A 15,831-nucleotide genomic window follows, 5' to 3' on the forward strand; every position below is an offset into this window, starting at 1 on the left:
ATACGCACTGACCTAAGTTGTTCAGGCAATTGGTTTTGAACCCAGTTCCCGCGTTACATCATTCAAAGGTGCCGCCCATTCAACCATGGACTACCCAAAGACCCAGGATAGCAGGAAAACGGACAGATAAATAGATTAGATTGGTAGATGGATAGATAGATGAACAGACAGCCTCTGAAATGTCTGTGATGGACGCTGAGAATGCTAATCGCGTTAAATAAATGAATCCCTGTGGCAATGTCCCATAGAGGGTTGTGGCGCGTAACATTCACGACATCCAGGGGACGGTGACGCCCACCACGCCACCTCCACACGCACGAGCGACTCGGACAACAGGCATTCTTGTTCGAAGAGTCGGGACATGAGGTATAAAATATTCCTTGCAACACGGTGAAACAGTGGTTTTAAAATTGTCGCAACGGTAAGAATCGGCGCCCTATTTTTTAACTGTGTGCTTCTTTTAGTTCTGTCGAGCCAAATCAGAGCGATGATCATCATCATCTGCATCGTTCGCACTGTCACGAGAGCCCGCGCCAAATAGGTTTCCGAAGCCAGTTGAGCATTCGCCTACAGCGCATACTCAATCGCTTCCTTCGTGAGATCACGCCGTTCACCGACAAAAGCCGACCCCCGCGGTCCCCTCTACCAGGCGCCTGGTCGCGTCTTGCCTCCGGAATTTTCCCGCTGCTTTGCGAACAATCGGACGCACGTTGGCGCTCGGCGCGTCCCATGCTGCTGTGAGAAAATATCGCGCTTACGGTTCTTACGCTCGGCGAGCAACTTCCAAGCTATGGCGGATAAGGCGACTTTGATGAAGCTGGAAGAAGGCTTCGCGAAGCTGGAGAACGCTCCCGACTGCCACTCGCTGCTCAAGAAGTACCTGACCAAGGAGGTCTTCTACAAGCTCAAGAGCCGCAAGACCCGGATGGGCGCCACTCTGCTCGACGTCGTCCAGTCTGGTGAGCTCGAAGAGCAGGGGATGGTCAAAGCAATGAAGACCTAGCGGTTCGCGTAAGCACGTGAACTTTCGTGGTTGGCGTTGCGGCCTTTGCATGGCTTGCGTAGCTATAGGTAGCTTTAGCATGACGTCGCGGACGCAGTTTCACACTGTGGGGGTCCTCTAACGTGGCCGCTAGAATCACGTGCGTCTAGCGTATTCACTGTGGCGGGTAACCTGCCACAATGTCGTGAGACGCGCTCAGAGCGCTGCTGGCGTCTTGAGCCGAGACCACTGTAGGACCATCGTGTGATGTGCCACGGGCTCGGCTTCGCCGATCGCGTAAGACACGCTATGGAGACGCATTCTCGGACGATTGCTTTCGGCGATAATATTGCTTTCGCGTGACGTTGTGCTCAACCAGCGAATCAGCTCATCTGGTTTTGCTCAACCAGCCACTAAGCGTAACTGCAAGTGATATCGCGAACTGTGACCGTCCGAGAATACGTCCCATGTATATTCGCGGGGAACTTTCTACTGCAATGGTGAGAAAGCTAGAGAGGGGGAGGGGCGGAGACTTATAAACATCTATTATTGCACCCAGTATTGCGACAGTATTTGAGAGCGCTTTTAGTTTCTTTGGACAGTTACTGAATCAACGTAGCTTTCGAGTGCCACGGTGTCGCGTTTGCCCCAACACGGAAAAGAAAAGCATGAAAATATGTCAAATTGAGCACTGATTGTTGTATTTCATCGTATTTTGTCTTCTAAGTAAGGCGTTCTGTTCTATATCATGTACGTTAAACTAACGCGAATGAGAAAATGAAATTTTTTCAGAAGGGTCTACCGTAAAACCTCGCTATTACGAAGTTGAACGCGGAGCCGAAATTGCTTCGTTATGTCTTTTACTCGATTATATCCATTATTGCGCTTCATTGCAATATACGCTCAGTGGGGGCGCACACCATGAAATGTGCATAGAAGAAAACGGCTTGGATGCCCGTGGAATGGCTACACCACGGCCACGTATGCGATGGAACATTTAATAAAACGGCAAAGAATCTTCAGCATGCGCCACGCACCACTTCTTTAATAGCTTACTTAGCAGGCATGACCTCAGAGATTGTATCGGTTCAAGCTAGGAGGCCACGCCTAGCTGCGCCAGCATGAATGGCGCCGCATTGTGATGGAGAAAAAGTGCGGTGGCGATGATGATCCGCTCCTTACAGCTATGCGCAGCTATGCGCAGTGAAAGGCCACTGTTGCTCAAAGGATAAATTCATCGCTGGGACGCGAGAGTCTTGAACGTCTGCACTGAGTATGTGCCAAGTCCCACAGAAAGACAATTAGGGATGATCGATTAATTTTTTAATCGATTAATGATTAACCATTCACCATTTAGCCTTTAATTAATTAAGCGAATTTATTTCCGGGTACATTAAAAAAGTTTGAAACAAGGTTATCGTTTTGTCGAACCCTATGCTAATGTGTATGAAGTTTGATGAAGAATAATCGTTAATATGTTAAAGACTAAATAGAGTTGGCGCTAGTGAGTCTTTGAAAAGAAAACGAAAACAATATACGTATGTTATAAAGTGGCACATAGAGCAGAACTAAAAAAGATACATGGCACTAGCGAATCTCTGTACAGTACAGTTGAACGAAAAATAAGAAAAAATCGCAAAAGTGAAACGTGAATCCCAACTAAAACATGCAAGAAACTGCAATGAGCACAGGGGAAAAGAAAATGATTGGTTTAGGATTTTAAGCCACATGCCCTTTTCTAGAGAGGGAAGGAACGTCAATTGGCTGGGATGTTTGGATGAAACCGACGTCTTCTTCGAATGCTCAAACAGCCAGCATGCGAGATTAGATTACAGAACAGAAGCTATACATTTGTTGGAATCTACACGAACTCCATCGCTGTGTCAAATTCCAGCTCCAAACCTGCGCGAACGCTGTGTCATGTCTTTAGTGGACTGGGAGGGACACGACAGTCAAAGACTGGGTTGCAACACTATGCCGTGAACAGCGAAGGCATTTGAAGCCTCCGGCTCCGCGCGGCGTGGTGGAATGCGGGGTGTGCGGTAAGAGAGAGGAAGCGCTCGGCTAGACGTCACTCGGGACTCGGAAAAAAAAAGTTCGGCAGCATGTTACGCTTATGTCACACGTGAAGGCGAAGGCCTGTTATACGATCGGACGTGTCAGACTTCGCAGTTCACGGCATAGTGTTGCAACGCAGTCTTTGACTGTTGTGTCCCTCCCAGTCCACTAAAGACATGACACAGCGTTCGCGCAGGTTTGGAGCTGGAATTTGACACAGCGATGGAGCAAGACATAACGAGCCGCAGTGCGAAGCAAACGTGTGGCAAGCCGTGTTGTGCGAGCTTCGGCCTCCACTCGTGGCCGTCTCGCACCGTGGCGCTGGTGCTTTCGCAGTTCGGCTTCTTGGGCTCGTTTTTGGAAGCTTAGCTGCGGCTTCGCGCGGTCGTATAGCGTGGTCAGACTCGCGCCACCGACGTTTCTCATCGACTTTACGCTGCATTCTCTTAGTAGGGCACAGCAGCACTCGCGGTCGAACGCCTTGCTCCCCCTGTCGCTTCGGACCTCGTTTCTCGCCTGGCGAGTATCCTCGGCAGTAGCGTACTTCTTTCTTTCTTTATTTGTTTCCATTGCTAAAATACAATGACGGGGGCTAAGATAAAAGCTGCAATGAGGCAGCTTGAGGTGCCCTTAGCCCCCGTGTTACATGGTGGCAGTGAGTAGCGCAATCGACCGTACGCAATCGACCGTAGGCATGAAATGCTTTATTGATGGTTCGGGTGTTTGTTTTTAGTTTTTGTTACATTGCTTTTCTGTGTGTCCTAGGGGTGATTGTACTGAATTTATGCGCTACTCACTTCACTCTGCTGAGCCCTTCCAGCTTGTCTTAAAGCAGTGTAAGCCATTGCTGATGATGATATGTGCTCTACAACTCGACTATAAGCCGCGTTTTTTAGGTATGAGCCATTACAACGAGCCACTTAGGACTTTCGCCTTAAAGCAGTGGACAGTCGATCTACCACAGCCGCACAGTCACTGATCGTGCACAACCAATATAGTACGATCTAAATATTTTCGCACTACTCCTCTCAAACCCTCGAAAACGATTAATCGAACATGTGAGGAGTTTTTTTTCGAAATGAGCCAAATCCACAAACCGAAACTGGGTCAGATAAAACAGTAATGACAAGAAAAACTAGGCAACTTTCTCATAGAAAAACCGTTGCAACGAAATGGGTCAAATAACGCCAGGCGAACGTGTTCGCAGATCGTATTTCGTATCGAAATTCAGCCAGATCCAGCTGTTGCACGGATCAAAATGAGCCAAATCCATTTGCCCAATAGGAGAGCGCTTTTGGCATGACGTCATTTAGCCATCGCTGCCTCCTTGTCAGTTCCCGCCAAGGAGTTGGTTCCCGCCTGACAGCTCAGAGTGTTTCGTTCGTGTTTTCGCGAGTTCTTCGCTTTTCTGATATCGTTGTTCATGGATTCGGATGGCAATGAAGAGATCGGCGAAAGATCTATCCCTAGACGTCGACGGCGAAGTGAAAAAAAGCCGCATCACCACCGTAAAAGCAAGAATGCGCCGTTGCCAAAATGTAAACACGCGAAAAAGACTCTCAGGTGTGCGCTTGTGACAGAAGCATCCACTAAACGTTTCAAGGAGAAGTTTTACGAACTGTGTAGCGTGGAACAAAAGGCGTTCGTTTTGATGTACTGCACGCCAACAGCCGTAAAACGTAGGAGAGGAAAAGAAGCGGAACCTCGTCGGAGCCTTGCTGTTGTTTACAAGGTACGGATAGAAAATGGCCAAGAGATTCGTGTTTGTCGCGATATGTTTTGCGCAGTGCTTGATATTGTTACGTAGGAAGACGCAGACGAAAAGCTATGTACAAATATATTTACAAGGAAAATACGCTGCGCTTGGCCAAGAGGCAACAGCCCGCGCTAGCTTTTAATCGTCGTCGTCGTCTTCACACTGCTGGCCTTTCGTGATCGCGCATATTGTGCCGTAGCACTACCCCCGGCTGCAAAAGCGCCGTCCCGGAGCGACTAAAGATCGGACTCGGAAGCAGTGTAGTAGGCCTTGAGCCTACTGACGTGTACGACATCACTAGATGCCACAGGAGAGGACGAGGTTGAGGCCACAGGAGCAATTTCGTAAGTCACAGGCGTCACCTGGCGCAGCACGCGGTAGGGCCCTGTGTATCGCGAAAGGAGCTTCTCTGAAAGTCCGACGTGACGAGAGGGCGACCACAGGAGCACGAGCGCACCAGGTGAAAACTGTACGTCACGATGGCGGGCGTTGTACTGACACTGCTGAGTGGTCTGTGAGGCCGTCAGTCGAGCACGGGCAAGCTGGCGTGCATGGTCAGCGAGGGCGATGGCGTCGCGCGCATACTCGCTTGTTGAGACCGCAGCAGGAGGAAGTGCCGTGTCTAGGGGCAAGGTAGGTTCGCGACCGTACAGTAGATAAAAGGGAGAAAATCCGGCGGTGTCGTGCCGGGAAGAATTGTACGCAAATGTTACGTAAGGAAGGGCAATGTCCCAGTCGTGGTGGTCCTTGGAAACGTACTTGGCCAGCATATCGGTAAGAGTACGGTTTAACCGCTCTGTCAGGCCATTGGTTTGAGGATGGTATGAAGTAGTCAGTTTGTGTTGAATGGAGCAGGAACGCACAATGTCAGCGATAACTTTCGAGAGGAAGTTTCGACCACGGTCAGTAAGCAGCTGTCGCGGGGCGCCATGAAGCAAGATAATGCCACGCAAGAGAAAGTCCGCGACGTCAGTGGCGCAGCTGGTAGGGAGAGCCCGAGTGATAGCGTATCGGGTGGCGTAATCAGTCGCGACGGCTACCCATTTGTTCCCAGAAGATGACGTGGGAAAGGGACCGAGCAGGTCTAATCCAACACGAAAGAACGGTTCCACAGGGACGGTGATCGGCTGGAGATGACCGGCAGGTAGCACCTGAGGTGTCTTCCGACGCTGGCAGGGATCACAGGCAGCAACATAGCGTCGAACGGAGCGAGCGAGACCAGGCCAATAGAAGCGGCGGCGGACGCGGTCGTACGTGCGGGTTACCCCAAGATGTCCTGAAGTGGGTGCGTCATGCATCTCAAAGAGCACAGTCTGTCGTAGCTGTTTTGGCACGACAAGAAGAAGGTCAGAGCCGTCAGGGAGGAAGTTCCTTCGATACAGAATGCCACCCTGGAGGACATATCGGCGAACGGATGCGTCGGTAGGTGTAGAGCGCAGACGCTCGATAAGTGCTCGCAGCGATAGGTCTCGGTACTGCTCATCGGCGATGTTACCGAAGGCAGAGACAGAGAAAATGCCGTTGGCGCTACTACTGTCGGCGTCGTCAGGCTCGTCGACCGGGTAGCGAGACAGGCAGTCAGCGTCCTTGTGCAGTCGGCCAGATTTATAGGTGACAGTATACGAATATTCTTGGAGGCGTAAGGCCCAGCGACCAAGTCTTCCTGTAGGATCTTTCAGTGAGCATAACCAGCAAAGCGCGTGATGGTCTGTGACAACGGAAAATGATCGGCCATATAAGTATGGGCGGAATTTCGCAACCGCCCAAACTAGGGCCAGACACTCACGCTCAGTGATGGAATAGTTGCGCTCCGCGGGTGAGAGGAGCCTGCTGGCGTAAGCGATAACACGGTCGTGGCCACGCTGGCGTTGTGCCAGTACTGCTCCAATTCCGTGACCGCTGGCATCAGTACGGACTTCGGTAGGCGCAGAAGGATCGAAATGGGCCAAAACGGGAGGCGTTGTGAGAATGTCGATTAGATGAGAGAATGCAGAGGCCTCGTTATCGCCCCACTGGAAAGGAGCGTCTTTTTTCAAAAGGTCGGTTAGTGGTCGTGCTATGGCGGCGAAATTTCTCACGAAACGGCGGAAGTACGAACAAAGGCCGATGAAGCTGCGCACATCCTTGACACACTTCGGAACAGGGAAGTGCGTAACAGCATGGATCTTGCCTGGGTCCGGTTGCACTCCGTTCGCGTCAACGAGATGTCCAAGGACGGTAATCTGGCGACGACCGAATTGGCACTTCGATGCGTTGAGTTGCAGACCGGCTCGCCGAAAAACGTCCAGGACTGCTGAGAGGCGCTCGAGGTGCGTAGCGAACGTTGGGGAGAATACGATAACGTCGTCCAAGTAGCACAGGCACGTGGACCATTTGAAACCGTGAAGAAGGGAGTCCATCATGCGTTCAAAAGTGGCAGGGGCGTTACATAGACCGAACGGCATCACTTTGAATTGATAAAGACCGTCGGGTGTGACAAAAGCAGTCTTCTCGCGGTCGAGATCGTCCACGGCAATCTGCCAGTAGCCGGAGCGAAGGTCAATAGAAGAGAAATAGCGAGCCCCGTGGAGGCAGTCAAGGGCGTCATCAATCCGAGGTAGGGGATACACGTCCTTTTTGGTAACCCTGTTAAGGTGCCGATAATCCACGCAAAAGCGCCATGAGCCATCCTTCTTTTTGACCAGTACTACAGGTGACGCCCATGGACTATATGATGGTTCAATAATGTTCTTGGCAAGCATTTTGCGAACTTCTGCGTGAATAACTTGACGCTCAGCTGGTGACACTCGATACGGGCGGCGATGAATAGGAGGGGCATCGCCGGTATTAATGCGATGTTTGACAGCTGTAGTTTGGGCTAAAGGACGATCGTTAAAGTCAAAAATATCGTGGTGGGAAAACAGAACGCGGTAGAGTTCACGAGCGTGCTCGGAGGGCAAGTCGGGGGCAATCATTTTCCGTAAGTCAGCGATGGTACAATTTGCCGACTGCGATGGTAGAGGAGTATCGGATGGAGTGTCGTCTACTGCAATGGATGCTACTGAGTGATCCTCGAATGAACAAAGATGGGCCAAAGACATCCCACGTGGCAGCACTTGTGTCGTCAAGCCAAAGTTGACCACTGGCAGGCAGACGCAATTCGCCGTAATAGATAAAACTGTATGGGGTACTGTGATCCCATGTGTAAGGAGGACGTCTTGCATAGGAGCCGCGATGTAGTGACCGTCGGGGACTGGTGGGGATGACACTAGGTCAACGTAGGTCAGTGCCGAAGGTGGCAAGCGAACGAAGTCGGCGGAACTGAGGCGACTGGGGTGTGGTTCAGCAGGATCCAGAACAGGCAGGTCAAGGCGGAGAGTACTGGCGGAACAATCGATGAGAGCAGAATGTGCGGAAAGGAAGTCTAAGCCGAGGATGATGTCGTGGGGACAGTGGGCGATGACTGTGAATAGCACGATTGTTGAGCGATCGGCGAAGGAGACGCGGGCGGTACACATACCAATTACGGGGGCTGTTCCGCCATCGGCGACACGGACAACAGGCGTCGTGGCGGGCGTGATAATTTTCTTGAGCCGGTTACGAAGGTCAGCGCTCATTACGGACAAATGCGCCCCAGTGTCTATGAGAGCAGACACAGAAACACCGTCGACTTGCACGTCAAGAAGGTTCAGATGAGTGGGCAAAGTCAGTAGAGGATTTGGCGGCGTAGGGAGCAATGCAGCGTCACCTCGAGGCGCTGCATCGTCTAGTTTTCCGGCTGGGAGCGGCGTCCGAAGGGAGTCGGCGAATAGGAGCGACGGGGCTGGGGAGAGCGAGATTGTCGTCGTTGGGGCGAAGGCGAACGAGAATAGGGGCGGTTCGTTGCAGGAGAATCAGTGGCGGCATTATCGGAGCGTGCGGCATAGGGACGAGAAGGGCCACCTGAGGGGCGAGAGTAGGCAGTATAAGTAGGCCGGCTCGGGGAACTCCAGCGACTACGACAGTGCCGAGAAATGTGCCCGATTCGATGGCAGTGGAAACAAATAGGCTTGTCGTCAGCAGTGCGCCATTCAGATGGGTTGCGGAAACGTGGTGGGTAAGAAGATGCGGGACGGGGCGAAATCGAAGAAGCCGGGCGGGTATTAGGGCGATGGGCCGAGCAGATGGTGTGAAGACCCATGTTTTCAAACTCCTGGCGGACAACTGCCTGGATCAGTGAGACCGTGACTGCAGATGTGTTGGTGGGACTGGAGTCGAAGGCAGCCGGATAGGCGGCCTCGATCTCACGCCGGACGATCCTGGTAACATCGGCAGTGTTGTTGGGACGAGGAGCGTCGGCACAGGAAGATGTCGCTGGGGTGTTGGGCAGACGGGCAAACTGCTGGTCAATACGTCGGCTTTTGGCGAGTTCCAGGCGGCGGCACTCTCTTATAACAGCATCCACCGTCGCTACGTTGTTGCAAACGAGCAAGTTGAAGGCGTCATCGGCAATGCCTTTGAGGATGTGGGAAACCTTGTCTGACTCAGTCATGTGGGTGTCAACTTTGCGGCACAGAGCCAAGACGTCCTGAATGTACGTGACATAGGGCTCTGTTGACGTCTGCACACGGCCGGAAAGCGCCTTCTGCGCGGCAAGTTTTTGACCGTAGGGGTTGCCGAACAAGTCTCGAAGCTGTGTCTTAAGTGAATCCCAACTGGTGAGCTCATCTTCGTGCGTGCGATACCAAACTCGAGGTGTGCCACCGAGGTAAAAGACTACGTTGGCGAGCATAATAGTAGGGTCCCACCGGTTATTGCGGCTGACGTGTTCATACAGGCTGATCCAGTCATCGACGTCTTCCCCATCTTGGCCCGAGAATACGCCAGGATCACGGGGAGCGGGGAGAGTGATGTAGGTCGTCGAAGTGGCAGCAGGTGTCGGAGCCGGTGGAGTCGGGTTGTCGTCGCCGGGAGCCATGAAGGAAGGCTCGACGTACCGTCCACTGCGAAGCTCCGTGACGAGGTACAGGGAACGTCCACCTCCACCAGATATGTTACGTAGGAAGACGCAGACGAAAAGCTATGTACAAATATATTTACAAGGAAAATACGCTGCGCTTGGCCAAGAGGCAACAGCCCGCGCTAGCTTTTAATCGTCGTCGTCGTCTTCACACTGCTGGCCTTTCGTGATCGCGCATATTGTGCCGTAGCAATATTAGTCACAGCACAATTACTCGCTATATAAAGCACAAGCATGAAAAAGGTGAAGTGAAAGCCGACAATCGTGGAGGTGACCAGAAGATCAAGCGCTACGGTCGAAAGCGATCAGCTGTTGTAGGTTTCATTAAGCGACTTCGGGCAAGAGAGTCGCACTACAACCGGAAGAAGACAAAAAAGTTATACCTTCCAAGTGAGCTGAAGAGCATCCGAAACCTGTGGCAGATTTATAACCAACAAGCACCCGAAGATGTGAGGGTGAAGTATGGCTTCTTTCACCACATTTTTCGAGCGACGTTCAATCTTTCGTTCAGAACACCGAGGACAGACGTTTGCTCTGTGTGCCTGAAAAATGCGTATGAGATGAAAACTTGTGGAGATGTTTCACAGAAGCAGCGTGTCATAACAGAGCAACGTGTACACAAGTTGAAGTATAAGGCTTTTTATTCCCTGCTGCGTGAGAAGAGGGAAGACTTGAAAACATTCTCATTTGATTGCCAACAAAATCAAGTGCTCCCCAAAGTTCCGGACCAGGAAGCCTACTACAGCCGCCAGCTCTATCAGTACCACCTCTGCGTGGTTTAAAACCAGGCAGATGGATCAATGCCCAAAGAGGCCATCCATTCCTACACATGGAGCGAAGATGAAAGCTCCAAAGGAAGCAACCAAGTAGCCAGTGCGGTACATAATACACTTCGAAGCGCTAACTTCGAAGGAATTAGAGAGGTGCGGTTAGTAGCCGATGGCTGTGCTGGACAAAACAAGAACAGTGCTGTGCTTTGCATGCTTCTTTGGTGGCTCCAGAATGAGGCTCCAGCAGGTGTCTCAGTAGTTTCCCTTGTGTTTCCTGTCACAGGACACAGTTTTTTACCCCCAGACAGGGTATTTGGCAGAATTGAAAAAGATGTTAGACGACACGAAGAAATCCTGAATCCACAAAGCTACCAAAGGATTTTTTCAAATCACGGCACTGTGTTAGAGCTTGGAAAACATTGGCATGCGTACGACTGGAAGGCCTACTGCACGGCGGTGATGAAGTCGACATCCAGCTTGCCGTTCAAGATAACCGAAACGAAGGTCTTCTACATTCAAAGAAATGCAGCTGGTAGGAGTCCCCAAATTAGAGCAGAGCCTCACTATAAAGTTTCTGTGTCAAATTTCGTGTCAGTGCTAAAAAGGGGAAGGTCCCTTGCACAAGCACCCATAAGATGTGCACTGTACGCACACCACGTCAACGAAATGAAAGTCAGAGATGTGACCAGCCTTCTTGTGAAGCATTTCGGAAATTCCTGGCAAGACAATGAAGAGCTTGCGTACTTCGTTAGTGTCTTCAGGCGCGCCCAAGGAAATGATCCTGCGGAAGAATTAGAAGAGAGCTGCTTATGCTGCCAAGAAGACGCACCTGCTCTTCAAGTATAGTTCTATTGTTCTTGAAGCACAGCAAAGCCCTGCTGCCAATGTTATTATAGCTTTTCTGTCATTATTACATGATGCCATTCTGGAAAGCCAATTTCAATAAAGTTTTCATAACAATACCGCCTAAAATCCAGTGTTTCAATTCAATACGAGCCAAATCCAGAGTTCTCACCCTAATATTGGGCATATCTGCCGCATAATTTTTCATTACTTGTGGTCGTAAACTTGCCCTAGCCGACATGTAAAGCATATCATATAATAGCTTTGCTAGCGTTGCATTTAGGTCCGGTAACAAATTTTTGCTTTTTTCTCAACTTTTGTTTACGTGGATTTGACCCATTTCGAAAAAAAACTCCTCATGTCTAGTCGATTAGCTTGATTATAGGAAAGGTGGACATCGACGAAGATTAGTCGTTTGGCGGGATACCTTTAGTCGATTAATCCATTAATCGTTCATCGGTTTTACCAACCCTAAAAAGGATATATTCGCCATGCAAGGATCCCGTATTCTTTTGTTTGGTTTCGGAGACAAATGTAGTTCGTTAAATTTATTGGCATGACATCTTTGGTAAAACTCGGTTTTAAATGTCTGAATCTCTATGGAGGTTTCTAGGAAAATTTCACTTAGTTCGCAACATACATTGTATTGGTATATTCCGCTTTGTTATAACGAGGTTTGACTGTATTGTGCACGCTTTGTCCCCTTAGCTCCTTAGTTTTCCCGTCGTTGCCGCGCAAGGTTGCCTGCCAGTATAGAGTATTTTTACGTGAGGGTGTACGGGGCCATTCTGGTTTGACCTAATTCGCCTTTGCTTGATGCTCTCCGCATAAACAGAAAAAGAAAGAAACAAACGAAATCGTCTCTTGTATAATGTTATCACAATTTGAGCACTAGGCTCTACCCATGATCGGTTTTATTACGGAGGTAAGCTGTCCGTATTGACTCTTATAGGCCCAACAAGAGTAGTCGCAGCAGCCACTAAAGTAGTTCATTCGTATTTATCATGTGGCGCTATGGATAAGCTTATTCTTTTCCTGTTATGTTTGGCCCTGCTTTGGGCGATACCCGCCGCACCGGCCCAGCAGCTACGACATTGTGCTGCGTTGTTCTGGCGCATAGGAGCCCATAATTTAGTTTCATTCATTGTTTGGCGAGGCGAATTATATGCTACAGGCACCAATAATTTGAAATCCGATTTGGCAACTGCGCTTCAGGAACACGGCGGAAATTATTCGCCTCTGTTGCATGTGTTTCATACCATTGAACAGAAAGCTATATGCAGTTGGCGCATACCCAACATTTTTTATTGCGATAGCGCTGTTACGGACGCTGTTAGGCGCGAAAACGTCGTCGGCGCCGCCGTTGTCGCATTCGCGGCTCGAGCTCGTATGATTAGAGTGCTTGTAGTGAGAGCACCCGCGTTCACATGAATGCGACAGCCGGCACATCGCATCGCATCCCATCACCCGGCGTGCTCGCTCAGTGTCTATGGTGTTGGGCTGCTGAAGCACGACGCTGTGGGATCGAATCCCGGCCACGGCGGCCTCATTTCGATGGGGGCGAAATGTGAAAACACCCGTGTACTTAGATTTAGGTGCACGTTAAAGAACCCCAGGTGGTCGAAATTTCCGGAGTCCTCCACTACGGTGTGCCTCATAACCAGAAAGTGGTTTTGGCACGTAAGACTCTAAAATTTAATTTTTTTAATCCCATGGCATCGCGTCAACTTCCCAGCATATCGCATCCACGTAAACGAGGCTAGTGCGCTAGGCAAGCGCGTCACAGTAATGCGCCAGACAAGGGTGGATTTAGATGCCCAAGTCGACTTTCGCAGTGCGCGCAAACGCGATCGCATCGCATTAGGAATTCTGGGAAATGGAGTTTGCTGCGGATCTGCTGCATATACAGGGTGTTTCAGCGAACGTTTTCCAAATTTTTCAAAGGTTGCCTGTGGCAGATATCTCAAAGGTAGTTCATGAGTTGGTCTACTTGAAGGGGCGGACATTACTTTCACAAGACACTGAAATGCATAATGGACTAATTAACGAAAATTCCCTAGTTAACGTTTTAACTAATTAGCTTATGGCCCATACTGCAATTTACAAATTCTATCCGCGGAGTCGCAAGCGGATCCACTTAGAACGAATTCTCAGGATGACACCGGTTTCGTGATGTTAATTCCCGAATTTCGCGCACAAATGCATATGCGTTCAACTTAATTTGTCAACAATACGTCATTTTATGCATTGAAGCACACAAGTAATTGTCCGTGATCCGCGGTTCCGTGAAACCGGCATTCCTCGAACACTCGTTCTATGCAAACCGAACGTGTGACATTGAGGATGAAATGGCAGAGGCGAAACCTCGTTACTTTAAGCAACCGTCCGATTTCGCCACAGAGTTTTCTACAAATACTAGAAGCATGCAGGATGGAGAAAGTTGGAGCATTGCGTCTCACGGAACCAGCCTTGGCAAATGAACGCTCCGTGAAGCGAGTCCCTTTGTTCAGTGGCCACCCAACACGTGACTTCTTGCGTCGAGATCACGGAGCAAGAATCGAGATTTGCTGAGACGTTTGGTTCCTAGTAGCTGTGCCAGTAGTTTTTATTCTGTGCGCGCTCGTTCGGCTGCCCTGCCGTGACTCTGCCTGCAGAATGGGAACACCAAAACCAACCGCTCACTTTGTCGTGCGACCACGTGTTGGGCCACCAGGTTGGGCTTCACTCGCGTTGCGCGATGCTCCCTCCATACTTTTTCCTTCCTCCATGACTAGACAGAACTCTGGCGCTGCGATCACTGAGCCTCCGTGGGAATGATGGGTAGTACATGGATTTATCGGATCTTCGTGCTTGGGGCTTCAGACTTTGTTGTGGCTTTGCTTATTACGCTTTACTTGTGCCTAAGTTGGTCTAAATTTCAAAGGACTTTATACCTTTTTTAATGGAGAGGGCAATAAGACTCTGCAAGCAGGCATAATGGCTGTTGATTGCAGTGGTTCCACTTTTCCATGCGCCCGTGGCGTAATGGTTTCAAAATCGGGCCTTCGTGCCAGAGGTCCTGTGTTTGAATCCTGCCGTTGGACAATTTTAATAATGTTGATTTAAATACCTATAAAGCAGTACCTTCTTAAAGATGATCACTAAAATTCTGAAGCCATTTAAAAATAGTCAGTAGGACGAAGCTTAGACAAATCCATGTACTATCCATCATTCCCATGTTGGCTGAATTGAACTCCTTGCAGCTCCCGTAGCCACTTGCGCCACATGTCCCTGTAGCACTTGTATTAAACTCAATGGATTTCGCCTATACTCGCGGACAACTTTCTGTGGCAATGGAGCGAAAGCTACGGAGACAAAGGGCGCACAAGTAGAGCGCTTCTGAAAAGTGTCGCGTGTTTTCATCCACATTAGTTTGAGCCGGGAAAGAGAAAGCATAAACACCTTATTAGCTACAGGTAAATAAGATAAAACACACCACTGAATGTAAAAGTTTACTTATTTTGCGGCTTTTCCCTTCCGCGTCTGGGCAAACGCGAAACCGTCTCACGTGAAGATGCGTCGATTCAGCGTATGTTCTGTGCAACCAAAAGCACTGTCAAACGCTGGTGGACTACTTGGCGCAGTGACACACGTGCAGCAGCCACGCGCCTGTAGCTTTCCCTTCATTGCGACAGAAATTTGTGCGCGAGTATTGTCTAAGCTCCCGGCGTTGCTGCGAAAGACTGTGGACGCGCGCCAGTGGGACGAGCGTCCGTGGAGACGACAGCAGGCGGCGGCTAGGTGGTAGGTCGCTAACCGTGGCGACGCTGTGTTGTTATGACGTGGCCGGAAATGCTCTCGATCGCGTCGACTGCTCCGAGCACAGGGCTTAGGAGCGCCTGAGAGAGTTCGACGCGAGAGGAGAGCGATCAAAAGGAGCAGTCGAAGGCAAAGCGCGTGCGCAAAGTCGTGCTCCCTAAGGGGCTGCAGAAAATCCCCTCCTCCTCGCAATCACTCTCTCCCCCTCTAATTCATCCACTCAAAGAAATCTGGTCATGAGAATGGTGTGCTCCCAAACGACCAGCCGAAGCTGTCACAAGTGACTCCTCTTGAAACCCTGCCCGCGCATCATGCATAAGGTTTCTTCAATTTACTCAGATTGTACACCTTGTGGCACGTTGATTCCTTACAGAACATTTGGCAAACTTCCTACGTAGTCCATGAAATGCACCTGTAAAATTCTGAAACAATGCATTAACTATTTCCTACAGAGACTGTGCTTAGCGTGCACCGTCTTAGCTTATGTCGTACATCAGCTACAACATGTTTCTTATTCAACGATATACGAACAACATGCTTCGTTTAGTGCCCCTACGAGACCGGGAAGATAAAGCACCCATTGCTTAAACCATAAAATGTAGAAATAGCAAGTCCTAGGTAATTATTATCAAACCACGTAACCCAC

General features: G+C 50.0%; 1 protein-coding gene across 1 annotated transcript in view; it reads left to right on the forward strand.

Moving 5' to 3' along the window:
* The first annotated feature begins 562 nt into the window (after window positions 1-562).
* LOC126530679 (arginine kinase-like) overlaps window positions 563-15,831 on the forward strand; it is a 33,117-nt gene continuing 17,848 nt past the window's right edge. The window contains exon 1 of the mRNA XM_050177945.3: window positions 563-959. Within this exon, the coding sequence (XP_050033902.2) occupies window positions 791-959 (169 nt within the window). The 5' untranslated portion in view covers window positions 563-790. The remainder of the gene's footprint in view (window positions 960-15,831) is intronic.

The sequence above is a fragment of the Dermacentor andersoni genome, chromosome 4 (genome assembly GCF_023375885.2).
Source record: "Dermacentor andersoni chromosome 4, qqDerAnde1_hic_scaffold, whole genome shotgun sequence".
In the NCBI taxonomy this organism is placed as follows: Eukaryota; Metazoa; Arthropoda; class Arachnida; order Ixodida; family Ixodidae; genus Dermacentor; species Dermacentor andersoni.